This window comes from Hyaena hyaena, unplaced genomic scaffold (genome assembly GCF_003009895.1).
Source record: "Hyaena hyaena isolate Hyena2069 unplaced genomic scaffold, ASM300989v1 scaffold_10, whole genome shotgun sequence".
NCBI lineage: Eukaryota > Metazoa > Chordata > Mammalia > Carnivora > Hyaenidae > Hyaena > Hyaena hyaena.
The window spans coordinates 3,975,948-4,002,932 of NW_024080642.1; the positions used below are offsets into that span (position 1 = coordinate 3,975,948).

At 54.9% G+C, this 26,985-nt stretch overlaps 1 protein-coding gene across 4 annotated transcripts; it reads right to left on the minus strand.

The window, feature by feature from the left end:
- Positions 1 to 9,616: 9,616 nt before the first annotated feature.
- On the minus strand, positions 9,617 to 26,814 carry FLOT2 (flotillin 2). Of its 4 annotated transcripts, none has more exons than XM_039252188.1 (11): positions 26,532 to 26,814; positions 19,942 to 20,023; positions 16,916 to 17,006; positions 13,227 to 13,350; positions 12,715 to 12,833; positions 12,484 to 12,597; positions 12,263 to 12,382; positions 11,964 to 12,178; positions 11,395 to 11,578; positions 10,981 to 11,130; positions 9,617 to 10,902 (listed from the first exon to the last, which is right to left on the minus strand). In XM_039252188.1, the coding sequence occupies exons 1-11, from the start codon at positions 26,578 to 26,580 to the stop codon at positions 10,864 to 10,866; spliced, it is 1,287 nt and encodes a 428-aa protein (XP_039108119.1). In that variant the 5' UTR covers positions 26,581 to 26,814; the 3' UTR covers positions 9,617 to 10,863. The 4 variants fall into 4 exon arrangements, with proteins under 4 accessions (XP_039108119.1, XP_039108113.1, XP_039108127.1 ...); XM_039252182.1 differs by lacking the exon at positions 16,916 to 17,006 and adding an exon at positions 14,335 to 14,425 and having other exon boundaries at positions 26,532 to 26,809; XM_039252196.1 differs by lacking the exons at positions 16,916 to 17,006; positions 26,532 to 26,814 and adding exons at positions 14,335 to 14,425; positions 16,648 to 16,848 and having other exon boundaries at positions 19,942 to 20,026.
- Positions 26,815 to 26,985: the final 171 nt, after the last annotated feature.

Below are 26,985 nucleotides of genomic sequence, written 5' to 3' on the forward strand. Positions count from 1 at the left end.
GGGACCTTTACAAAGCCAGGCAGTCCCTGCAGGTGAGAGATTATTGCCGTGTCTGCTCCTTGTCCCCTTTCCTGTCCTGCGACTCCTCCTGCCACACTACCTCCGCTCAAAGACCCCACAGCCAATAAGGCTTCATGCACCAAGGCCAAGATTCACGCCACTCATTGCTAGCTTCTGCCTAGTCCCTACTTAGTCCCCAAACCACAGGTGACCATAGGCAGAAACCAGGGTCCTGGCAGTAGAAGAGAGCGATCCTGTGGCTGTGGCCCTGGCTGGGTGGAGGGTGCTGTCATCAGGGTGTGGGCTGGGACAGAGTCTGAGCCTGGGTGGGGTAGTCTGGGGACCCTGATAAGCAGACTTGGGGCTATCAGGGTGGAGGCCTGTGCTTATCAGGAGCCTGCAGGGGCCACAGTAGGACCTGAGGACACTTCCCGCCCAGAGCTGTCTCCTGGATGGCTGCCCTTCCATCCCCCTGCCTCCTCTCTGCAAGTCACATGGAGACGCTGCCCCTTCCCAGGCCAGCATGGGGGTGGGGGACACAATCCAGGTCTTTGGACGCGGCCTTGCATTCTAAGAGCTTTTGCTTGAGATCAGGAGCCCCATGGCTATCCTGAGGCCAATGTGGACTGGCCTGGGATGTCAGTCTTCTGTCTAAATCCAGTCCCTGCCACAGTAGCCCCAAGCCCTTGACTCTTATTCTGACCTTCTTTGGATGAAGTCCTTCAACCATATGGTGAATAACAAAGTTAAGAATGGTCAGATCTGCAAGAATCCTTCAAAATCATGGGGTTCAAATAATCCATTTATGTAGGAGAGGAAACTGAGGCCCAAAGAAGGGGAGAAAATCACCCCCAAAGTCTCAGGTTTCCTCTACCTCTCAGTATCTGGGAACCCTTGACCCTAAGAAGAACAGGAAGGCAGCAGCAGAAAGCCACAGATACACAGACACACACGTGCGCAGCACACGTGTGTAATGCCCACATATACAGAGACATATACACACAGAGGTACACAGCACACATTAGATTCAGCTAGTAAAATTAATTTTTTCTTGAGTTTATTTTGAAAGAGAGAGAGACAAAGAGAACATGAGTGGGGGCAGGGCAAGAGAGAGAGAGGGAGAGAGAGAATCCCAAACAGGCTTTACTCCATCCGCTCAGAGCCCAATGCAGGGCTTGAACTCATGAACTGTGAGATCATGACCTAACCCCAAATCAAGAGTCGGATGCTTAACCAACTGAGCCACCCAGGCGCCTGAACCTATTTTATTTATTTTTTAATGTTTATTTCTTGAGTGAGAGAAAGAGAGAGAGAAAGAGAACGTGGGGGAGGGGCAGAGAGAGAGGGAGACAGAGGATCTGAAGCAGGCTCTGCACTGACAGCAGAGAGCTCGATGTGGGGCTTGAACTCACAAACCGTGAGATCAGACTGTCAACTGACTGAGCCACCCAGGCACCCCCAATTTTTTTAAGATTTTATTTTTTATTATTTTATTTTAGAGAGTGGGGGAGTAGAGAGGGGCAGAGAGAGAGAGAGAGAGGGAGGGAGAATCTTAAGTAGGTTCCATGCTTAGCACAGAGCCGGATGAAGGGCTCCATCCCACCACCCTGGGCTCATGACCTGAGCCAAAATCAAGAGTCGGACACTTAAGCAACTGAGCCCCCCAGGCCCGAGTGTTAGTAAATTGGGAAATGAAGCAAGACTACAACGCTGCTCTAGACTCCAGACTCCGTGCTCTGTGCACAGACTTGTTACAAATGAGGTTGATTTTGTGTGTGTGCGTCTGTGGGCCCTTTCTGAGTTCAAAGGCAATGGAATCAGGCCGGAGTTTTGCCATTTACTAGTAATGTCATTCTGAGCACATTGCTTCATCTTTCTGAGTCTTGGTCTCCTCGTCTCTGAAATGGGGATGACTGGGACACCTGTGTGACTCAGTCGGTTAAGCATCCGACTTCAGCTCAGGTCATGATCTCATGGTTCGTGAGTTTGAGCCCTGCATCAGGTTCTCTGCTGTCAGAGCAGAGCCTGCTTCAGATCTTCTGCCTGTCTGACTGTCTCTGCCTCTCTCCCACACACACACGCTTTCTCTCTCCCCCAAATAAATAAACATTAAAGGTAAAAGAAAATGGGGATGACGAGAATACCTACCTCACAAGATCCTTGGGAAGGTGCAGAGAAAGAACGTGTAGGAAGCCCCTGTGTGATTCAGGGGCTCCCTCCTTGCTTCCCCTTCCTCAGATTCTCCCACCTATCCAGCCTCCGCCCCTTTTAAAAAGATTTTTTTTTTTTTTTAATGTTTAAATATGCTCTACATCCAGTGTGGGGCTTGAACTCACAACCCCGGGATCAAGAGTCACATGGCTCTACTGACTGCGCCAGCCAGGCCCCTCATGAGCAACCTCTCAGGAAGCCTCTTCCCCATCAGCTCCAGCCCAGCAATAATCCTCTCTCTCTCTCTGACTCCTGCAGCTTGTGGGCCAGGCCTTTGTGTGGGAGCTCACATGCCCTGGAGTCACACGTCATCCTTGGCTTGAACCAGAACCTGTTGCTTTTCTTCCAGATCAGCTGCCCAGGATGGTCTCAGAGCCCAAAGGGGAAAGCGCAGCTCTGGATCTGTCAGACCCTGGACTCCATCACTACCTGCTAGGTAGGCGCGCCGGGGCCCTTGCCCTGCTCCCAGAGCCTTGAATTCTTTATCAGATACATGGGCTCAAAATGTCTTCTTTTCCTGGTTCTTGTGCAGATGAAATGTGGTGGGAGAGGTGAGCATTTCTAAGTAGAGCCTGGCTTGCATATAATAGGGGCCCAAACAATTTCCTTCTCTTCTGGCTTTGCAGCGGGCTTTCCCCACTGTACCCGGGGTCACCAGCGCTCACTCAGGCACCTTTACGGATGCACACGATAGTGCACCCCTGCACACCTGCCCAGGCACATGTCGAGTCAGAAATAGAAACCTTCCAATCAACGCCTCCCCAAGCCTGTTCGTCAGCTCCCACTTCCTATTCTCTGGGTCAGTGGGAACCCCATGTCCAGACTCGGGCCATGACCTCCAGGCTGCAGGCACAGTCATGAAGGCAGCTACCGGATGGCAAAGGATCACCAGGGAGCCTGGGTGGGTGTCTCTCGCTCCTCAAATCCTTCCCGCCATCAGGCAGGCCCTTACTTCCCTCCCTCCCTGCCAGGACAACCTGTCTGCCTCACAGCTGCTGGGCAAGAGATAGGCAGTCTGGATTATCGGGCCAGACAGGGCTCCTCATGACAGTTCCCCATTCCCCCCCGCCCCGGCCAGGCAAAGGTTCCAGGGCCTTTAACCCCCTCCGTGCTGGGCCCGGCCCTCAGGCCCAGGGACTAGGAATAACAGGGAAGGGGGTGGGCCCTGTGCCCCCCATGCCACTTCCCAACGCTGGAGTCATGAGCGCAAGGCTGTGTCCTCCACAAGCATCACCTGTGTCCTCCAAGAGCCCGGTCTACATACTGGGCCCTCTCCTGCCCATCCTGGCTCCGTGGCAGCCTGGGGTAAGGAGGGACTGCCTGGGCAGGCCTTTAAGGGCTTAGACCAAAGGCCCTATGCTTTCTGCTCTCCCTTCCTGAGGCTGGTTCCAGGCTCTGGGATGGAGGCCTGGCTCCACTCTCGGGGTCCACTGGCTTTAGTGCAGATGCTGATGCATCAGCCCTCTCCTTCCACCCCTACATCCCGGCCCCTTGCTCCTCTCCAGCATCCCTCAATCCCCTCTCAGCAAGGCCTCTGCCTGTTTTCTTGCTGACTACCGTTTCCCAGGCTGCTCTGGTCCTCCCCTCAGGCCAGCCACTGTCCCTGACGCTAGGGCCAGCTAGCACCAACTCCTAGCCGGGCCCCACTGCAGCCAGCCAGGCCTCCTTTCCTGAAGGTCAGCAGGAAGGAGTGAAAAGAGCAGGAGTGTGGAGTCTGGGAGTCTGGCTTCCAGTCCTGCTTCTGGCTCAGATACTGTGTGACCTGGGCAAGTTCCTTCCCTCCCATGATCTTCGGTTTCCTCTTTTTTTTTTTTAATTTTTAATGTTTATTTATTGTTGAGAGATAGAGACAGAGCCTGAGCATGGGAGGGGCAGAGAGAGGGGGAAACGCTGAATCTGAAGCAGGTTCCAGGCTCTGAGGGGCCAGCACAGAGCCCAACGTGGGACTCAAACTCACAAACCGCGAGATCATGACCTGAGCCAAAGTCGAACGCTTAACCGACTGAGCCACGCAGGCGCCCCCTTCCTCATTTGATAAAATAGAGGGCAGTAACTCCCTTCACAGGGTTAACTCAGGGATTAAATAAGTAAAATATATACATACCATTTTATGTATCATTTTAGTAACCAGCTGGAAAATAACATTAAAATAGGAAGAAAAAATAACAAGGAAAAAGAAATGCCAAGAAGGGGGCTTTATAGGCAAGTAATACCGGGTAGTACATTCTAAGTGCTAACCAAGTACCACGCCTGACGCTAACATGAGCTATGTCATTTAGTCCTTGTGACAATCCCGACCACAGATGGCCCCAAGTGCAATCCCTGAGCCTCTTCTCTCTGCTGTCTACACTCACTCCTTCACTGATCTCATCTCACCCCAAGGCTTTACATACTATCTACACAGTGGTGACTCCCCAGTCCATATGTCCAGGCCCAGCCGCGCCCCTAAACTAACCTGTAGGGGGGCCCAGGTGGCTCAGTCAGTTGAGCGTCTGACTTCGGCCCAGGTCATGATCTCGTGGTTTGTGAGTTCGAGCCCCGTGTGGGGCTCGCTGTTGTCAGTGCACACAGAGCCCGCTTTGGGTCCTCTGTTCCCCCTGACCCAGCTCACACTCTCTCTCAAAAATAAACATTAAAAAATCGTTTAAAAAAATAAACTGTGGAGTGAATCTCCTACTTGCCAGTTTCTATACAACAGGCACCCCAGACATAGCAGGTCCCAAATTGCAGCCTTGATCCCACCTTGAATCTGCTTCTTCCGCTGTTCTTCCCATTCCGGTAAATAACAACTCCATTCTTCCAGACAGGCCCCACATCTTAGAGAGTTTTGTGGTTTTGTGTTTTTGAATTTTGCTTTAAGATTATTTATTCTCCTTTTGTAATCTCTACAGCCAATATGGGGCTCGAACTCATGACCCTGAAATCAAAAGTCCCATGCTCTTTTCTGGCTGAACCTCGAGTGGATTATTTATTTATTTATTTATTTATTTATTTATTTATTTAGACAGAATTTCTTTCTTTGTTTGACGGAGTGGGTAGAGGGAGAGAGAAAGAATCTTAAGCAGGCTCCATGCCCAAAGCAGGGCTTGATCTCATGACCCTGAGATCATGACCTGAGCTGAAATGAAGAGTCAGCTGCTTAATGGACTGAACCAGCCTGGTGGCCCAAGGAAGTTTTTGGTGCTTTTTTTTTTTTTTTTTTTTGAGGGGGGGAGATTGCTTATCTTTTATCTTTTATATTTATTCATTTATTTTTAAATTTACATCCAAGTTAGTTAGCATATAGTGCAATAATGATCTCAGGAGTAGATTCCAGTGATTCATCACCTGTAACACCCAGTGCTCATCCCAACAGGTGTCTTCCTGCCCCTTGACCATTTACCCCATCCCCCACCCACGGCCCCTCCAACAACCCTCAGTTTGTTCTCTGTATTTAAGAGTCTCTTATGTTTTGTCCCCCTCCCTGTTTTTCTATTTTCTGCTTCCTTTCCCATATGTTCATCTGTTTTGTATCTTAATTTCCACATTGAGTGAAGTCATAGATATTTGTCTTTCTCTTTCTGACTACTTTTGCTTAGCCTAATACCCTGTAGTTGTATCCATATTGTTGCAAACGGCAAGATTTTATTCTTTTTTTGTTGCTGAGTAATACTTCATTATATAGAATATATGACTGGAGCAATATAATATATATTATATATATATACACACATGCACATATACACACACACACACCAGATCTTTATCCATTCATCCTTGATGGACAATGGACATTTGGGCTCTTTCCATGTTTTTGCTATTTATAGCGCTGCTATACACATTGGGGTGCATGTGCCCCTTCGAAATAGCACACCTGTATCACTTGGATAAGTACCTAATAGTGCAATTGCTGGGTGGTGGTGTAGTAGGAGGTATTATTTATTTATATTTTTATTTTTGAGAGAGAAAGACAGAGCATGAGTAGGAAAAGACCCGAGAGAGAGGGAGACACAGAATCCATAACAGGCTTCAAGCTCCGAGCTGTCAGCACAGTGCTGGAAGCGGCACTCAAACCCACGAACCATGAGATCATGACCTGAGTTGAAGTTGAACGCTTAACTGATTGAGTCACCCAGGTGCCCAATAGGAGGTTTTTTTTTTTTTAATGTTTTATTTATTTCTGAGAGAGAGAAACAGCGTGAGCAGGGGAAGGTCAGAGAGAGAGGGAGACACAGAATCTGAAGCAGTTTCCAGGCTCTAAGCTGGCTGTCAGCACAGAGCCCAATGCGGGGCTCGAACCCACAAACCATAAGATCATGACCTGAGCCCAAGTCAGACGCTTAACCAACTGAGCCACCCATGTGCCCCATATAGGAGGTTTTTTAAAATTAACTTTTTGTTGAAAGACAACATGTATTCAAACCATGTACAACTTTTAAGAGAATTGTCACAAAGTGAACACACCCATGTAACAATCGCCCAGGGCAAGAAACCGCACATTACCAGAATATTCCCTAGAGCTTCTCGTGTCCCCTCTCAGTCATTCCCCTTTTCCTGTCCAAGAGGGACTTCCATGCCAACTTCTAATGCCATAGATTAGCTCTGCCTGCTTTTTTGGACTTTATATGGTGGGATGATACACTATGTATTCTTTTGTCTGGCTTCTTTGGCTCATTATTTTGTTTGGGAGATTCATTCACATTGTTGCAGGTGTCAATTTTTTAAAAACTTTTTAACATTTTAATTTATTTTTGAGAGACAGAGCCTGAGCAGAGCAGGGGCAGAGAGAGAGGGAGACACACAACCTGAGGCAGGCTCCAGGTTCTGAGCTGTCAGCACAGAGCCCGACGTGGGGCTTGAACCCATCAACTGTGAGACCATGACCTGAGCCGAAGTCGGATGCTCAACGGACTGAGCCTGCCAGGCGCCCCTGCATGTGTCAGTATTTCATTTCTGTTACTGTATGTCATCCAAAGTCATGAATATATCGCACTTTATCCATTCTATCATTTTTAAACATTTGAGCTATTTGAATTTAAGGGCCAGTATTCATAATACTGGTATTGATATTCTTGTATGGCCATGTATGTATATTTCTGTTGAGACTGGAATAGTTGCATCAAAAGATATGCTTTGCCAGCAGGGCTCCTATGAGCTGAATATCCACTTTTCTCTTTTCCTTTTTTAAAAAATGTTTATTATTTATTTTTGAGAAAGAGAGACAGAGCGCAAGCAGGGGAGGGGCGGAGAGAGAGGGAGACACAGAATCTGAAGCAGGTTCCAGGCTCTAAGCTGTCAGCACAGAGCCCGAGGCAGGGCTTGAACTCACAAACCGCGAGATCATGACCTGAGCTGAAGTCGGACGCTCAACCGACTGAGCCAGCCAGGCACCTCTGATCATCCATCTTTAAACGTTCTCCCTTTCACCCTGGAATGAGAATTAATGAATTAAAGAAAAAGAGAAAACATTTTTAATTACCAGCATCCCATTTTATATGTTGATTTTTGAAAGGGGGAGAGAGAGAGAGAGAGAGAGAGAGGGAGAGAGAGAGAATGAACAGGGGAGGGACAGAGAGGAAGACAATGTAAAGTAGGCTTCAAGTTCTGAGCTATCAGCACATGTAGCACAGAGCCCGATGTGGGGCTCCAACTCGGGAGCTGTGAGATCATTACCTGAGTTGAAATCGGAAGCTTAGCCATCTGAGCCACCCAGGCAGCCCTATTTATTTTTTTAAAAGTAAACTCTAGGGTGCCTGGGTGGCTCAGCTGGTTAAGTGTCTGACTTCGGCTCAGGTCATGATTTCACGGTTCGTGAGTTCGAGCCCGCATCAGTTCAGAGCCTGCTTGGGATCCTCTGTCTTCCTCTTTCTCTACCCCTCACTCATGCTCTCTTAAAAATAAAAAAATAAAAAATAAAAAAAACACTCTGCCCCCAACATGGGGCTCGAACTTATCATGACCCCAAGATCAAGAGTTGCATATTCCACTGACTGAGCCAGCCAGATGCCCTGATAAACAGATAATTTTAATGTTCCAGTTTATTAATCTTTTCTCTAATAGTTAATTTTTTCTTTTATAGTTATTGATTTTTGTATTCGTTTAAAAATGCTTGTAGGGGCAGGGCGCCTAGGTGCCTTAGTCGGTTAAGTGTCTGACTTTCGCTTAGGTCATGATCTCGCGGTTTGTGGGTTCGAGCCCGGCGTCGGGCTCTATGCTGACTGCCGGCTCAGAGCCTGGAGCCTGTTTCAGTCTGTGACTCCCTCTCTCTCTGACCCTCCCCTGCTCACGCTGTCTCTCTCTCCTAGAAATAAATAAAACATTAAAAAAAAATGCTTGTAGGGGCAACCGGATGGCTCAGTTGGTTATGATCAGGTCATGAGTTCAAGGTCATCTCACAGTTCATGAGTTCAAGCCCTGCGTCAGGCTCTGCACTAATAGCTCACAGCCTGGAGCCTGCTTCAGATTCTGTGTGTCTCTCTCTGTAGCCCTTACCCACCTGTGTTCTCTTTCTCCCTTCCCCCACCCAAAATAAACATACATTTGAAAAAAAGTTTGCTTATCCTAAAGTCATAGAGATATTGTTATTTTCCACATGTTTATTATTTTACTTTACACATTTAGATCTACAATCCATCTGGAACGGATTTTGTGTACAATGGGAGGTTCAGGGTCAAGAACCACTTCTTCCCCCCCCCCCCCCAGATATCTGGTATCTTTTATTGAAAAGATTGCCCTTTCTCACAGCTCTGCATTGCCACTTTTGTCATAAAACATGTGTCGGTGTAGGGGTGCCTAGGTGACTCAGTGAAGCGCTTGACTCTTGATTTTGGCTCAGGTCATGACCTCACAGTTTGTGAGTTTGAGTGCTGCATCAGGCTCCATGCTGACAGCACAGAGCCTGCTTGGGATTCTCTCTCTCTCTCTGCCCGTTCCTTGCTGATATTCAAACTCTCTCTCAGAATAAATTAAAAGGAAAACACACACACACACACACACACACACACACACGAAAAAAAGAATTCTAACGGCCAGAGAGATGAAGAGAGTTGCTCAAGATTACACAGGTGGTAACAACAGAGCTAAAATTTAAACCCAAGCAGTCTGATTCCAGAGTTCATGTTCTTAAGCCTGAGAAATGGGCTCCAGGACTGAGTGAGGCGCAGTGAACGTGGCAGCCCCTTCCATCTTCTGCAGGCAACGGAGCCAGGGCTCCCGAGGCTCAGATCTGGTTGCAGCACCTGGGCCAACGGCCACCCTGCCCCAGGAAGCTACTGGGGACAGGGTCAGTGTGCTGATGCCCTCCAGTGGCTACCATGGGGAAGAACAGACATGGCGTAGCTGTGAGGCTGAATGGGTGTTATGGGGAGCGGACCTGGTGAGTTCTTGCTTCCTAGCCTCTACTCTCACAGAAGACACAATAAGGGCATAGGCATAACAGATCTTTTATTTTACCAGAAGGGACAGGCAGTGGGGCAGTGCAGCATCCAAGCCCCGGACCAGACATGCGGCATCCACATGCAGGAACAGCTATACAGGCTGCGGCAGAGCCAGAAGTGGGACACTGGGACCGCTGGTCACCCACAGCCCCCTGCCAGGGTGCTTGGGCCCCGGGCTCCTCTGTCTCCACTACAGCAAGGAGACAGAGGACCGGGCTGCTTCCCCACGGCTGGAGCCCTACCACTCTGGCCAGAAGGAAAGACGGCACGAGGGACACGGGGTCTGGCCAGTCCACAGCACTCAGCTCCGGGCAGGCCTGGCACAGCCCCGCCCACTGGAAGGGCCTGGCCCGATAACCAGCACAGAGCAGCCCTAGCAGGAAGACGGTCTACACACCTTCTAGTCCCCAACGGGGCTAAACCCTGATCCCAGAAGAGCTTAGCAGAGTTGGGACCAAGCCCCACTCCACCTAGTAGGGACATGTCCATAAAGGGGACTTCCCTGAGCACAAGCAGGGGCCTCCTAAGGCAGTAGTAAACTGAGGGAGCTGCTGTAGACAGGAGGCCTTGCCTCTGCCCCTGGGTAGGGAGAGAGAGGTTAAGGGATGAGAGCAGGCCTGGGGCTGGGGGAGGCTGAAGTAGAGGGCAGCGCCTGGCTAGGCCGAGGGGTCCGGAGCAGATGGAGCTGGGGACTTCCTGGGGTCGGGTTTAGGGCTGGGAAGACCAGGCCAGGAGAGGGGAAGGGGGCCATCCTACCCAGACCCTCCGCACCCAGGCCGAGTTTTGGCAAGGGCCATGGGAAGGATGGACAGATGCACAGAGAACTTCAAGGCACCAGGATTCTGAGGAGCAGCAGGGCCACTACCCCCCACAGACAGACAGTGATTATAATAAACGTCTTCAGCTTAAACTACATGATGTGTGTAGAGGGTGGGAGCAGAGAGGGACAGAAAAAGACAGACAAAGGAAGAGACATACAGGGAGATGTGGGTGGAAGAGACCAACCAGATGAATGTGGCAATGAAAGTGAAGGCGTGGGGAAGAGGAGAAGAGGAGGGAGACGGCCAGAGACAGGACAGAAGGGAAGACAGCCACAGAAGGCCTGAACACGCAGCACTTCTGGTCCCTACAAAATAAGGCACCAGAGTCAGTAATGTTCCCGTTGTAGCTGTGGTAGTTGAACGGGTGCTGGAGGGAGAGGCGGGCGGCTGCTAACGGGTGCAGGCCTTCGGGAGCCTCACACCTGCGCACCGGTGGCCTTCTTGATCAGTGGTACCTGCGAGGGAGGGAGACGCCGTGAGGCCTTGGCTCTGGGGCTCGTGACTGTCCCACCCGCAGGCGGCCGGGCACCCACCTTGGAGAGGTCCACGCCTGTGAGGGCGTGCACAGAGGCTGGCAGCTCGGCCAGCAGTCGGTTTACTTCCGAAGTCACCTTGCTGTTGTCCCCGCTGAGGACCACGATCTCATCGACTTTGGTCAGCGGGGCAGCGATTTTGGCAGCAATCTAGGTGGGGCATGTGGGAGGAGGGCTCGGTTGGTGATCCGACTCCGTCCTCCCGCACCTCCCTTCCTTTCTGGCCCAAACCCCATGCTCTTGTTTGCAAGCCACGGCCGGTCGGCCGGTGAGAGGCAGTGGGCCAGGGATGGGCCCGTGGCTGTTGTAGGGCTCCTGCCCCCCGCTGAGTACTTCCCCATGTAATGCGTCCTGCCACCCTGTGGCTGTGTCCCTGACAAGGCCTGCCGGACCCGCCCGGGGCGAAGGCCTCACCTGGGGCAGGGCCTCCAGCACCAAGGCCATCTTGGCTGCGTCCCCGTATTTCTGGTAGGCCTCGGCCTTGAGCTTCATCCTCTCAGCCTCGGCCTTGCCCATCGCCTCGATGACTGCTGCCTCCGCCTCCCCGATTTTGCGGATCTTCTCAGCCTCGGCCTGTGCTAAGAGGACCTGCTTCACCCTGCAGGAGTTCAGGCCGGGCGGGATCAGTGCGGAGTGCCAGGGGCCCCTCCAGCCTTGCCTGGGGGCCAGCAAACCCTCAAACCCTCTGCTCTGACGGGTGTCAGGGGTCGGGGACCCAGGAAGGGAGGTGCCTCTGGCAGAGGCCACCAGTGTCAGATGCAAACGGGAGAGGAGACCAGCCGGGATGCCCGCCGTGCCAAGTACCATACAGGGCCCTCGGGTCTCCTTTATCCAGTTCAGCCTTCCCAATGGCAATCTCACTGGGAAGGCGGCTCACCCCTTCCTCGGCCGGCAGGCCCAGGGAGGAGCGGCTTCCACACTGGGGCTGGGGAGGTGGCCGGGAGAGGAGCCTGACCAGTCCCCCCTCAGCCGGGGGTGCTCACTTTTCACCCTCGGCGATCTGCTGTATGCGGTGGGCCTCTGCCTCGGCCGGGCGGCGCACTGTGGCGATGAGCTCCTTGTCTGTGCGCAGGATCTCTTGCGCCTCCACTGCGATCTGCTTCTTGCGCTGTACAATCTCGATCTCGATCTCTTCCTGCCGGATCTTCTGCTGCTCACGGGCCCCCTGCAGCTCATAGGCCAGCTGGGCCTCGGCTGTCTGTGATGGGAAGATGGGCAGTCAGAGGCTGGCTGCCAGGTCATGGCCCCGAGCCCCAACCCGGGATGCCCCACGGCTCCTCACCTTGATGTTGACCTCCTCACTGAAAGCTGACTTTTGTAGCTCGAAGGCTCGCTTGGAGTCGGCAATCTTGGTGTCTGCCATGAACTTCACATCCAGCATCTCCTTCTTGCACTCTGCTTCCTGGCAGCAAGAGGGGCAGCTGCTGAGGGTCCCCCAGCCTACCACGGCCCCACCACCCCTAAGATCCCTGGCCCTGGGGGCAGGAAGGAAAGCCCACGTACCCGGATGCCTGCATCTCGCTCGGCCTCAGCCACCCCAATGTCGGCATCTCTCTGTACCACGGCGGTCTGTGTCTTGCCCAAGGAGCTGAGATAGTCCACTTTGTCATACACGTCCTGGGAGGGAAGGGGGGGGTCATCCTTGAGAAGAGTCCTGGGTACAAAGGTGTCCCTCTTGCCAGCACCCCCTCCAGGGGGGCTACCGGGGGCTGCAGCCTTCCCAGCTCACTGCACCTTGATGGTGAAGCTGAGGATCTCGATGCCCATGCGGCCGACGTCAGGGGCAGCCACCTCCCGCACCAGCTTGGCAAACTGGTCCCGGTCCTGATAAATCTGCTCCACGGTGAGGGTCCCTGGGGACAGAGGGATCATGCGCTGGCTCCCTGGGGGCCCAGCCCACTGCAGAGGGGAGGCGGCGTGCAAGTGCAGTGGGAGTGTATGCCCGAGTAGTGCAGTCTGGGCTCGGGCCTCCTGGGGTTCCTCTTCACAGCCTGTAACACTGAGCCTCCTCTTGCACGGTCCAGGCTTGATAAGGAAAAGGGTCACAAGCAACCCCAGGAGCCTGACCAGACTGGCAGCCCCTCCTCTCCCCTTTCCCTCAAGTCACCTCAAGTTGGGAAGGGAAACCTTGGTGGGACTGACAGAGCTCCCTGTGCCAACCCCCGCCCCTCCCGGGCCCTGGTCTGGAAGAGCCCGCGGGGCTCCTGGAAGGCACAGAGGGGTCCCCGGGAGGGGCAGGGCCGCACCGAGGATGGAGCGCAGGTGACCCTCCAGGGTCTGCAGGACGACGTTCTTGATGTCCTGCACGTTCTTGCCCAGGAACTGCTCGCAGGCCACTGCCAGGAGCTCCTTCTCCGTCATGATCTTCACCTGCCAGTAGTTACAGAGGCACCTGAACCAGGCTGGAGGGGGGCAGATGGAGGCCCCAAACCCACAGACATGGAGGATAGTGGCTGTGCCCCGCCCCTCCTTTTTCAGCCCTGGAGGCCTAGGGCCCAGGCGGGGAGAGTGTCTGAGGCCTCTGGCGAGGAGAGCACACATGGAATCCTTACCACTGGCGGCCTCGGGCCCGACACGGCCTCTCTGCCGGGCATCTGGGCTCGTCTCCCCACCCTGCAGCCCACTCACAATTCCCTCGTTAGCCAACTCCTCCCATGCAGCCTCCCCATGGGTGGGAGACCTGCAGGCTGAGGGGCGGAGAGGGCAGAAAGGAAAATGAGCGATAGGGACACAGATACACAGACGAGGGAAGAGAGCCTGGACAGGGCAGGAGACAGGTCCAGGGCGATGCCGTGGGGGGTGGGTATCCACCCGCCTCTCATACGCGAGGTACGAAGCCAAGCACCCACTCGCCAGAGGCCTGTAACACGGCTGTAACATGGCTGCACCTTGCTGCCATGTGAGGTTGAGAACTGGACCAGAGCAGGAAGCCCCTCACCCGACCCCGCACTGGGAACAGAGAGCAGCCCTGACAGAGCTCCTGTGCCGCACGTGGCCTCCCCTCTCTGGTCCCTTTAGCCCCCGCCCCTGGGAACAGGGAAGGCCTGGATTCTGGGGGGGTGGTGCTTCCAACACCTGCAAAAAATGGGGTGGGGTTAGTGAGTAGGAGCCCTCAGCGTGGCTCTGTCCCTCGCAGGCCCGCTGAGGAGAGAAGGGGTGTCTGTTAGTCCTACTGAGTGGCCAAGGGCCGAGTGAGCATGTTCCGGTGGCGACGACCCTCTCTTGGAAGGTGGACGGGGGAAGGGGCACCAGGGAGAGAGACTGCCCCTGGCTGCTGTCCTCTCCTCCCCCCAAACCCCGGCACAGGGACGAGGCAGCTCAACGGACATGCGTGGGGCTGCTGAGTTACTATACCTGGGCGACACCCGTCACAGTTAAAGCTACCCCCTCGGCCGTCTCTACGTCCTCGCAGCGGGGCTGCAACGTCATAATCTCTAGGGAAATCCTGCCAAGAAATGCAAAACAGGGGCATGGGTCTGGGAGCCCAGGGCCTGGGGCGAGGGGCGAGTCCAATACCTCACTGCTCCGCCTGGGATGGGCCAGGGGTCCTGCTGAAGAGGGTGGGAAGGGTGCTCTAGGGGTCGCAGTCAGGGGTCTGTGGGGAGATGGGTGGGAAGGCAGAGCAGCGTGGGTGCAGTGGCTCCGGGGAAGCGGTGTAAGTGTCCTGCCCACGGCACACGTCCTCTGCTCACATGAGCCTGGCTTGCAGAGTAGGGAAACGGAGTAGAGCTGTGGCTGTGGGTGGTCTGGGCCAGTGGGGAGGGTCCACGTGGAGCTGTGTGTGTGCGTCCTGGGGAAAACACGTAAGTGCTGGTGCCCCGGGCTGGGCTGGGTGGGTGATATGAACACCTCCCAGGGGCCTTCACCTGTGCCCGGGGCGCCCCCGGAGACTGCCTAGAGAGCCCTGCCTAGTAGCCTGGCGTGCTAGGAGTATGCCCGCTGCTGGCCGGAGACAGGTGACCCTGCGTCTGCGCCTGGCCAGGTGAGTCCTGCCCGGTCCCTGCACCTGGCAAAAGGCTGGACTTGAAGCCTACCCTCGGGGTTGGGCCCAGGTGGCTCAAGTGGGGAACCAGGGCTGAGGTCACAAGAGGGCTTCCTGGCCCAGACAATCTCCAGGGCACACATCACCAAGCTTAAAAGGGACGCAGGTATCGGCAGTTGCCTCAAGTCGGTAGCAGTGTGCAGGGGGAGCAGCGTTTCTTCAGCCAAGGGTGTCGAGGGAGGCTGGGACCCTACTGGTTCCACACAAGGTGCTCTGAGTCTCTCAGGCCTCTGCGCCGAAGCCTGCTGGTGCACGGCTACAAGGAGTGGACAAGGTGGGGACGGTCTCCTTCCCCAACAGAGCCAGCAGGCTGGGCAAGGAAGGGAGATGTGGTGTAGGGTTTTGCTCGAGACGCCTGAGATGCCTGAAGGGCAATTTCAGGCAAGGTAATGGGATCGGTAAGATGATGTCTGGGGCCCTTCCAGTAGGGCGCCCGGCATGCAGGCTCTGGGGGCGTGGGGGCTTTCTGGGGTTCACCGCAGTGCCTGCAGCTGGGAAGGATCAACGGAGCGCTGCCGAGTGCAGCAACGAGGACGAGCACCTGCATGTCGCAGAGAGCACGGGGAGTCCCTAAACACCCTGGCTCGGGAATGGGTTTCACTGGCTACAGCTGCATGGCAGTGGAGAGCGAGGCACTGGGCCACTTGCTTTTCAAAGCAAGACTGGGGGGGCTCCTGAGGGGCTCCGTTGGTTGGGGGTTCAGCTCTTGGATTTCAGCTCAGGTCATGATCTCACGGTTGGTGGGACCCAGCCCTGAGTCAGGCTCTGTGCTGACAGCGTGGAGCCTGCTTGGGATTCTCTTTTCCCCCCTCTCTCTGCCCCTCCTCTGCTTGCTCTCTCTCTCAAAATAAATAAATGAACATAGGGCGCCTGGGTGGCTCAGTCAGTTGAGTGTCCGACTTTGGCTCAGGTCATGATCTCGCGGTCAGTGGGTTTGGCCCCGCGTCGGGCTCTGTGCTGACAGTTCGGAGCCTGGAGCTGCTTTGGATTCTGTGTCTCCCTCTCTCTGCCCCTTCCTCGCTCACACTCTCTCTCTCTTCTCTCTCTCTCAAAAATCAACATGAAAGAATTTTTATAAATAATAAATGAGCTTAAAAAAAACCCACACACGCGTGCGTGCACGCGCGCGCGCACACACACACACACACACACACACACACACACAGTGAGACTGGATTCATAATAAAGCTTAGGTTTCTCCAGCACTTCTTTTTCAAAAATCCCAAAGAGCCCTCATGTTGTTTTATTTGCCTTTCCGATATCCCTACGGAACATACAGAAAACATGATTCCCCTATTCACACATAGGGAAACTAAAACCTAGTGACAAGAGATTTGCTCAAAGGCTTCTCAACAAAAATTAGGAGCAGGGAATGGCCAAGGCTCGTTTTGCTAAGGTCTGTCAAGGAGGTCGGAGGAGGCCAAGGAGCTTGATGAACAGAACTACTCATGGGACCCCTTTTCTGGCCCTGCGACAAAGAGGGCTCACTTGACACTGGCGTGTCAGCACAGACGGGGGGACTAGCAAAGGGCTCCGCAGCACCCAGAGTGGTCGGGACTGAACCCTTCCTGTCCAGACAGCCGAGCTCTGGCACACAGGGGCCTGTGTCTCCTGCCTCAACTTACCCCTTGGCATCCAAGGACATCCACTAGCAGACTTGGGCAAAGCTTCCAGAATCCCTTGCTCTTTCCCCACTAGCAGCCCCAGTCGGTGAGGGCAAGAGAGCTGGGGGGCTCTAGGGGGTCCATCCTGGCACCCACAGCAGCACAGGTGGGAGTGGAGGGGAGGGAGGCACACTCTCGGAGGGGAGTCCGTCCGGCTCCTGCCTGCCAGGCCCCACAGGGCAGGAAGAGAGAAGGTTAGACACAGAGGAGGAAGCAGGTGCGTTATTACCTGTGCAACCCCTGTTACGAATAGCGGGACCCCCTCCGACGTCTCAATATTCTCACAGCGACACAGGATGGTCATAACCTCCAGAGACAGTCTGAGGAGCAGCCGGGGGGAGGGGGAGGCAGGGGCAGGAAAGGGTAGGAGGGGACACAGCAAACACACACAGTGGTTACCAGACAAGCAACGATGCTGGCTGCTTGGGGCAGGGCGGGGCTGCTCTTAGTACTCAGCCCTCTACTGCCAGCTCGGCCTAGGGTTGTAGGGGGGCCAGAGGAAGGCCCCTGCTGGCCTGAGGCCTCCGGGTCTCTTCTCTAGCCCCCACACCGCTCTAAGGAGGAGCTGCTGGGCTGGGGGAAAGCCTACGACCTGAGGTCAGGAGGCCTGTGCACAGGGCACCTGGGTTGCCCCCCACCCTTGCTTTCCCAGGAAGGTCCTGGCAGACTCCTGGCGGGAGGGCCCGGGACATTTAGCCTCAGCTCTACCTTCCAAACGCAGGCAAACCTGTGTTTCCAAAATTGGACGGGAGAGGCCACTCTGGGGACTAGAGAGCCACAGCCAGCACCGAATCCTGCTTGGGTTTGTGCTATATGTTATAAGAAGGCAATTTAGGGCCGGAAAAGCCCAAAGAAAACCTTGGATTTTCTGATTTGGCGGGGCTGGGTGTCAAGGAAGGCTGGAGGAGAAAGTGCTTCCCTCCCAGAATATTCACAGGGATAACTGGGAGGTGACAGGTAATTCACTTTGGGATCTCCGAAGTTGGGCACAGGCGAAGAGAGTCATGGCAAAGAAAATGAAGCGCCTGGAAGCTGTCTGGACCTCCCTAGCTGGGCTCCCTGGCGTGGCACGTGTGTGCAAGTGGGCGCAGGGTGGGAGGCCGGACAGAAGCGGGACCGCGGACCGTGTAGACAGTTTCCTTCAACCAGAGGAAGGGCGGACAGCAGCTGAAGCTGAAGGAGCAGAAGCAGGCCGACTGGGGGAAGGGGGTGGGGGGTGGGGGACGGGGGCGACCGGCCTTCGCCTGGCAGTTGGCAGCCCTGGGGGCTCTGGCCGTGCAGATGTGGGAAGGGGTCTTCATCCGAGCCCCTTATACTAGCACTCCTGGGCCTGAGAGGACTCAGACAGGAACCACCAAGCTCTCTTCTGGGGAGGGAGGAGAGAGGGAGATAGGAGAGAGGGAGGGAAAGGGGGAAGGAAGGGGGGGAAGACAGGAGGCTGCAGCTCAGATGCCAGCGGTGGAGGACCCGCTCAGGTAAGGGAGAGAGAGCTGCCCCATCAGGGCCTCAGGACAGGGCAGGACGTGGCGGCAAGTGCAGCAAGAGGGACTTCACTGAGCCTGGCAAAGCATGGGTGACCACAGGGGTGGGGGGTGCGCAGGAGGGTGGGTGGAAAGCTTCTCGCGAGGGAGGCTAGAATTCAGGCTGCGTCAGAAGCCTCTACTCTGACCTGAAAGGCTCCTCCTGCAGGCCTAGGGACACAGAGGCCCTGGCTTGTAGAGACGACTTTCAAGTAGGCTAGGGGTCGGGGAAGGGGCTGCCCTTGGAAACAGAGCCCCGGAAGGGGAGGCCTGCAGGCTTAGACCACCCAGCAAGGGGGACCAAAGGGAGAATGCTCAGCCTGGGTGTGTGAGGTCAGCTTCCCAGAATGCCGTATGAGGCCCTCCGCTCCTTACTTCCAAACCCACTGTCGGAGAAGCTTGGCTCTCCTGTCTTGGGGCTCTGCTCCCTGTAGCAAGAAGCAGGAGGGTGTGCCAAGAGCGTAGAGAAAGGGCTGCAGGTGTGTCACCCGAGCAGTGGATGCCTGCGCAGGACAGGTCTCTGGGTAAGGTGCAAACCCTCCAGGCCTGGCTGTCCCTCAGAGTGTTTGGACAAGGCATGCCACGACTGCAAGGCACACGTGTGGGGGGGTGACAGTGCCTCTGGGGAGGGGACCCCATGGCTTCCGACAGGCCACTGGCCCACTCAGGAGGGTCTGGCATCCTCCTGAGAAGCAGCTGTGATCAGTACTGGTTACTCCCAGACACTTTGGCCTTGAGCCAGAAGAGTCCCCCAGGATTCCTCAACCCCGGCAGAACAAAGTGAGGGGAGAGCAGAGGGGGTCGCGGGCAATCCGTGGAGTTACAAAGGTGACCTGCTTTCCCCTGGCCTCGACCCTAGCTGATACCCTGTCTCCCTGGGGTGCCAGGCACAGTAGGTGAGTGCAGCCACGGGGGCCCTATCTCTGCTGACTGGGGCGCTCGGCCAGAGAGGGATTTCCACTGGAATCGCTGTCGCTCCCCGCCCGGGGTGACCACCACTTCCCTTCCCTGTTGCCTGGGTCCTGGCCTGGAAGGATGCAGGCACAGTCAGGAAGGGGGGATGGCAGAAAGGTGGCTGGGTGCCTCCTCTCCTTGTGGGTAGGCAGTTAGGGTGCCAGGGGAGGCCCAGGCCAAGTCTGGTCCTGCGCAGGGTTCTAGGGGAGCCCCAGGGAGAGCTGGATGGTGGGCCCTCTGGGGGGCTGAAATCTCCCTTCCTCTGGTGGGTCTTTCCAGACCGAGTGAGGAGGTCCAGACGTGTTTTGCCCAGCCCAGCACCAGGTCATTAGACCCTGCCCCCTGTCCGTGCTGCTCTCACGGAGCCACTTCAGACTGTGCCTCCGTTATTCTCTGCCCTTTAACCCTGCCTACATCGTCCAGGCCTGCGCGGGTGAGGGTGTGTGTGGGACTCCTCTGCCCTTCCTCTCCATGGGGAGTTGGGCTGCAAGAATGACTGAGTTAGACTCAGGGGATTAGGATTCTGCCTGGGCGTGACCCGGAATTCTCTGGGACCGAAGCCACATCTCCAGGGGAAACAGCACCCCCACTAAGGAGAAGGTGCCCACAGACCCCCTGTGTCCCTGTGCCACCCACTCACCTACTTCTTAGGAGGCCCCCAGGATGGGGATGTGGGAAGGGTGGGCGCTCTAGCTGACCAGGGGGTGAAGAGGGGAAGGCTGGAAACCCTTTCCTCCCTTGCCCACCAGGATGCCAGGTTCCCCAGCCCCTGGGCCCTTACCTCTGAGTGTCGGAGATACACCACCAGGCCCAGGCCCAGCCGCCAAACACGTACTGTTTATAGTCAGAGCCACAACAGCCCCCTGGAGAGCAAAGCAAACCACTGCTGGTCAGTCAGTTCTTGGGTCTGTCTACCCCCCAGCCCTCCAGCAGCAACTCTGGGCCTTTACCTGCTCTGACAGTTGACAACCCTCACTGCTGGGTGCTGAGCTTACACGGGAATGGGAGACAGACAGGGGCGCCTGGGTGGCTCAGCTGGTTAAGCGTCCTATTTCGGCTCAGGTCACGAGCTCGCAGTTCATGAGTTCCAGCCCTGCGTCAGGCTCTGTGCTGACAGCTCAGAGCCTGAAGCCTGCTTTGGATTCTGTGTCTCCCTCTCTCTCTCTGCCCCTCCCCCACTCGCACTCTGTCCCTCTCTGCCCCTCTCCCACCTGTGCTCTCTCTCTCTCTCAAAAATAAACATTAAAAATTAAAAAAAAAAATGGGAGACAGAAATTCGGTAGAGAGACAATCTGCATAAAAAGCAAGATACCAAAAAAAAAAAAAAAAAAAGGCAGGATACCAAGGAGTGGTTCAGAATGTAAGTGCTTCCAGAGAACATAAGTCAGTGGGCAGACGTGAGCAGGAAAAGAGGGAAAAGCTTCCATCTTTCACATAACCATTCATTCAACAAACAAGTAAAATGCTTCTGTGCTAGGGATAAAGGGATAAAAATACAATTCCTATTTTTTTTAACGTTAATTTATTTTTGAGAGAGAGACAGAGTGCGAGTGGGTGAGGGGCAGAGAGGGAGACACAGGATCTGAAGCAGGCTCCAGGCTCTGACCTGTCAGCACAGAGCCCAACGTGGGTCTCCATCTCACAAACCGTGAGATCATGACCTGAGCTGAAGTTGGACGCTTAACTGACTGAGGCACCCAGGCGCCCCTACAATTCCTATCTTTTTAAAAAATTTTTTAAATGTTTTATTTCTGAGAGAGAAAGAGAGACAGTGTGAGCAGGGGAGGGTCAGAGAGAGAGGGAGACACAGAATCGGAAGCAGGCTCCAGGCTCTGAGCTAACCATCAGCACAGAGCCTGACGTGGGGCTCGAACCCACAAACCATGTGATCATGACCTGAGCTGAAGGCGGACGCTTAACCAACTGAGCCACCCAGGTGCCCCTACAATTCCGATCTTGAAGGAGGTGGGGACTTTTCCTGAGAAAATTATAATACCACGTGATTCACCTGTTATCAGGGCATGTGCAGACCAAGAAGGAATGCAGGGCACATGGGGTGGGGAGCACTGGGAGGCTGAAGCGAGGGAGGGGGTCTCAGAGCCAAGATGAGATCCTTGCTCATGCCCGGCAGACACATCTCAGTAAGGCTAGTTCTCTATTCCCAGGGCTTTAGAGTGACTGTAGGGGCACTTGGGTGGCTCAGTCTGTTGGGCGTCCAACTTTGGCTCAGGTCACGATCTCACGGTTCGTGGGTTTGAGCCCCACATCGGGCTCTGTGCTGACAGCTAAGAGCCTGTTTCGGATTGTGTCTCCCTCTCTCTGCCCCTCCCCCACTCATGCTCTGTCTCAAAAATAAATAAACATTATAAAAAAAATTTTAAAAAATAGAGTGACTGTGTATCTCTTGTGGGAGTGAATGGGGAAGGCAAGTATTCAAAACAAAGGGCAACCTGTGGTACCAACGGGCGAAGCGGAGAGAAAGCTAAAAGGTCTAAAAAGGGAAGTGGTTCCCCAAAACTGTATCAACGAAACAGAATGTTGAACCCAGCCCAGCTCGGATCTGGCTGTCGACATGTCCAGCATGCCGGCATGCAGTCTATGCAGAAGTGAGAAAAACCAATTCCTGAAATTCTTGTGAACTCTCCTGACAGTACCAAAATTATTCACTGAGTTCAAGACGGCTTTGGTAAAAGCTAGAGGGGGGCAGTTTCCTTGCAGTGCATAAAAATGTGCAGGAAACAGATGATTCAAAGGAAACATGATTAAGAAAAAAGCCAGGAGGTGTTGTCATTTCTGTATTCAAACATCAGTTTCCAGGAAAGCCTTAGGGCGTGTGCCTCCAAAGGTCAAGGGTAGTTTCATGTAGCTGAGTTACAGTGTTTCTGAGGACCCAGCGGGGTACAAGGCAGGGTAGGCAGGCAGAGGGCAGATCATTGAGCGTCTCAGGTATCAGGCCAAAGAGCTGTGTGTGTAGGTGTAGGTGTGTGTGTGTGTGTGTGTGTGTGTGTGTGTGTGTGTGTATGTGAGAGAGAGAGAGAGAGAGAGAGAGATTTGCATTTTAGAAACACCACTTTGCACAAGGAGGAAGATGGCGGTGGGTTGGTCAAGGAGATTGGGTAGAAGCCTCTTGCAGTGACCTAGGCGAGACATGGTGGCTGATGGCACGAAATAACTTCTAGAGCAGTCTTGTCTCAGAGCACCGGGAGGGTAGAGATGCTCTGTAGCCCCACTGCGCGATAAGCCACACGTGCTTACCGAGCACTGGAAATGTGGCTGGCACAATTAATTAAAAAAAAGTATTTAAGTTTATTTATTTTGGGAGAGAGAATGAACGTACACTCTGGGGAGGGGAAGAGAGACAGGGAGAGAGAACGCGAAGCAGGCTCTGCTCTGTCAGCACAGAGCCGGACTCAGGGCTCGATCTCATGAACCGCGAGATCATGCTGCACACTGAAATCAAGAGTCGGACGTCTAACTGACTGAGCCACCCAGGCGCCCTTCTGATTTAGTTAAATTTAAGTGTCTACTGGCTACCGTGCGCCTCCAGAGTACAGGTCTGATTGGGTGGTGAAGTCAACAACGGAACCAGAGATTAGAGAGAGAGCAGAGAATTGGAGACAAGGTTTGGCCAGAGGAGGCGAAGGACGGAGGCCTCGCTAGCGCAGAGGCTGGTGTCTGAGACTGCTCACCGGGCAGCCAACCCAGTTTCCTGGGCCTGCACCATGCTCGGGGTGAGCCGAGCCAGAAGCCCAGGGAGTTAAGGGGCAGCGTGAGGATGGGTGGGAAGAGGCGGTCTTGCCTGTTTCTCTGGGGTGAAAATAAGTGTCCACAGGGCTGTTGCTCAAGGGAAGCTATTGCAGGCCTCTCTGCCCTGGGGAGTGGGGTGAGAGAGGCCTCTAAGGACGAGCAATCAATCTGAAACCTAAGCCATCTGGGGATCTGGAGAAACTGTAAGGGTCAAAAACCACAGCTTGCTTCACTTCGGGCCTGGTGGGGGCTGGGGCCTCCAAGCGAGCTTCAGGACACTTCAGGACACTTCTCTCTCGCGGTGCCGGGGGTGGAAGTGGCAGTGGTGGGATCGGCTGGGGGAAGGGTTCCACCCTTTACCTTTAACTTATTCTGTGACCTTGGGAGCAGGCTGCCACAGCTTAAGCTGGGCCTTGGCCAAGGGCAACATGGCCAGGTTCCCAGGGGTAGCAACAACAGGAAGCCCGCGCTGCCAGCCTGCCCCACCCCCACCAGCCTCCTGCCCTGAAAGGAATCTCCCTCCCAGATTCCTGCTCAGGCTGAGCCAGAGCTCAGCACCGCTCCCAAAAGAGAGCACTCAGGTGTCCCTTCCTTGACCTCCCTAGACCTGAAACCCTCTCTTCAGACCTGGAAGTTTCTCCTAATTTTATCTCACTTTTTTTCTAACTCAACTCACTTGCCTTTGCCCTGTCTGCATCTGAACTGAAGAATCACAAAACATCCCACGCCAACCTCTGCCCCACTTAGTCCCTCCAGACCCAGCCCACCCCTCTGCCCTCTTAGGAACATTCTGGGCTCTTCCTGCCTCTCTTCTACCTTCTTCCCACTACTCGAGAAGACCATATTCTACAAGGGAGATTTAGCCTCTATTGAGCCACAATCCCCTTTAGTAGTTCAGCAGCGTGGGAATGTTCATAAATGCATAAAATATGTAAGAAACAAATTATATTGAAAGATATCAAAATACTAAAACCACCAAACGTGTGACACGAAATTCCTATAGATGTGATATAGGAATACATTACATAATAACTAGCTTAACATCAAAGTAGTGATGAGCGTAAATAATTAAAAAAAAAAAATCCAAGTTAGTTAACATATAGCGTAGGGACGGTTTAGGAGTAGAATTTAGTGATGCTAAAACTACTCACTTTTTCAACAAATTTTATTTAAATCCAAGTTAGTTAACATACAGTGTAGTGACGGTTTCAGGAGCGGAATTCAGTGAGAGCGTGAATGATTTCGAAGGTACATGCTACAGCGGCAGTACAATAGGAAAAGATCCGCTAATGCAAACACGGATTGTGCCGACATTTATAATCTGAAGAAATGCTACATTTCCATTCAGGTTAGTGACAAGGTTAGGGGCATGTCTTTCCTCCAACTGAATGCACAGACCTCTAAACTCTACCCACAACCCCCAGGTTAAGAACCTCTGACCTATCGTAGGGATGAGAGAAAGATGTATGGTGTTCGGATTCCCCCTTTTAAATTGCTAAAAGGAGAAAGACAGACAGAGAGAGAGAGGTTTTATATTACAGAACGAAGGAGGGAGGTCAGACAACCCGGAAAACCCTCCAGTCTTTTCAGGTGCAGGAGATGACCAGATGCATCTGCATCCTTCTCAAACTGGGCTGAATGTGATGCCTCCAGGCCTAGATCAGGGCTGGGAGCTGCTGCTCGGCTCTGCTCGGCTGGGAGTTCGGTGAGGGAGACTGCTGCAGCTCTCTCTCTGCTGGATAGTCTCAAATCCCCAGGTTCTGTTATACTGAGCTTTACTGCTCCCTCTTCTCTCCTACCCTTCCTTGACTACAGCACCCTCAATCCTCAGCACGGCCTCCGCTCCCCGCTAAAACAGGGGAGGGAGGCTACTGCACTGGCCTCTGGCCAGAGGACCAGATCCTTGGCAGGTGGAAGGTATAATGCAGCCCAACTCAGATGCTCCTCTCACCCTAGCCTCTCCACAGGGACAGGACTGGAGCAAAAGCCTCCTTTCTCCGCCTCCTCCCTGGGCACAGTCTCCTCCCCTCTACTCCACCGCCCAGGGTCTGGGCTTCCAGAAAGAAATCCCACAAGAGAAACAAAGAGCCGTGCAGATTTTCGGGTTCTAAGTCTTCTCTAGGGGCGCCTGGGTGGCTCAGTTGGTTAAGCATCCGACTTCGGCTCAGGTCATGGTCTCGAGGTTCGTGAGTTTGAGCCCCGCATCGGGTTCTGTGCTGACAGCTCAGAAACCTAGAGCCTGCTTCAGATTCTGTGTCTCCCTCTCTCTCTGACCCTCCGCTGCTCACGCTGTCTCTCTCAGAAATAAATAAAACATTAAAAAAATTAAAAAAAAAAAAGTCTTCTTTAGGGCTGGGGTCCGGGAGACAGGTACAAGTCTGGCCTCAGTGCTCTCTGAAGGGGTCTCCCTCCTAAATCCTAAGGCCACCTCTGGTCTTGTCTGCATCTCGCCACAAGAGTAGGAGGGTCTTCATCAGGGAGATGGGGGATTTCCGGTCCCAGTGGAGAGACTGATTCTGATTTTGAAATCCAAACTGAGCCAGAGACCATGTTTTGGGGTAAAAGTTCCCAATGGATTCATCACACCTCCCCAAGGGGCAGTGACAAACCCTGGTCTAGCTCCCCCCCCCCCCCCCCCCCCCCCCCCCCCCCCCCCCCCCCCCCCCCCCCCCCCCCCCCCCCCCCCCCCCCCTTCACCCACTTCTGTAGCCAGCCCTAACAACTCTGCATACAGGCTGGAAATTGGCATTGATAGTGGGAAGGAAGAGCTGAAAGATTCCTGCCCCTCCTGGCCTCCACAAGCTGTCCGGAAACCACCCTCCCCAGCACCTGTGAACCTGCAAGGGGGCTGCACAAACTGGTGGCTTGAAAGGCTTCTGCCACCTCTCAAGATACCCAAATCTACAATTTAAAAAGGAGCCTTAAGGCAAAGATAGCTCTCCCCTCCCCAGTACAGCAGTCCCCAGGCCCCACCGAAGCTCCCGGAAATTCTGGAGTCTGTAGCATTTTGCAACCGCGGCGACACAGCCCAGGACCCGGTTTCTCAACCTGTAGAGGCCGTTTTACCCGCATCTCCGGGGGCGGGCGGTGCCAGCAAGCCCCAACCCGCTCAGAATTAACGGGAGCACAAGGATCCCGGTCCCAGGGCCCCTCCCCAGGCAGGCACCTGCCCTCCAAAGCTTCGAGACCCACCCCAAGGGCCAGGCCCCGGAATCCGGCCAAACCGCTATGTTCTGGGAACCGCGGGTCCCCTTCCCACGGCCTCAGTTCGGGACCCCCTAGGCCACGGTGGAGTAGAAGGGAGGCGACCGTGCCCAGGGAGGAGGCGGAGAAAGGAGCGAATAAACACGGGCAAACACGCAGTGGGGAGGGGGAGTCTCGGGAGGGCTCGGAACACCGCCAAGTGTGAGAAAGGGGGTCCCCTCCTGGAAGGTTCTCGGGCCCAACACCCGCGCCCCCACCCTCCGCTCCGCACCGCCCTCGGAGCCCTCCCCCGGCCTAGCTCGGCCCCGCTGGCTCCCCAGCCCCGCACCCACCCCGCGGCCCCCTTCGCGGGCACAGCCCGCGCCCCAACGTCCTAATCGGCCCGGCGCCTCAGACCCGCCTCCCTCGCCGCCCTCTCACCTGAAACCACCAGCGCCTCGTTGGGCCCCACCGTGTGGCAATTGCCCATGGCGCCGGCGGGACGGAGGGCCCGCGGGGAACGCAGAGACCCGGACAGCACGGCCCGCACCGCCGGCCGCGCCCAGCCTATCCCGCCACCCCCAGCGGCCGCCCGCGCGCCCGCCCGCGCCCCTCCGCGGTCGCAGCCCCGCCGGAAGTGTAGCGGCGGAGGGCGGGGCAGGCGGGCGGGAGCGGCAGTCAACACGCTTCATTTCCCACGGCGCCCCGGGAGGGCGCCCCCCGCCCCGCCTCCATCCCCCCCAGCCCGGGCCGCCTGCATTACGACCAGCGGACCCTGCCTCACCTCCCCGCACCCACCTTAACCTCCGGGGGTCCTGGCGGCCCTTGGCCCTCTTCTTACCCGCAGGGAGACCTTGGACGAGTCTCTTACCTCGGCAGCCTAATCCCGCCTCTG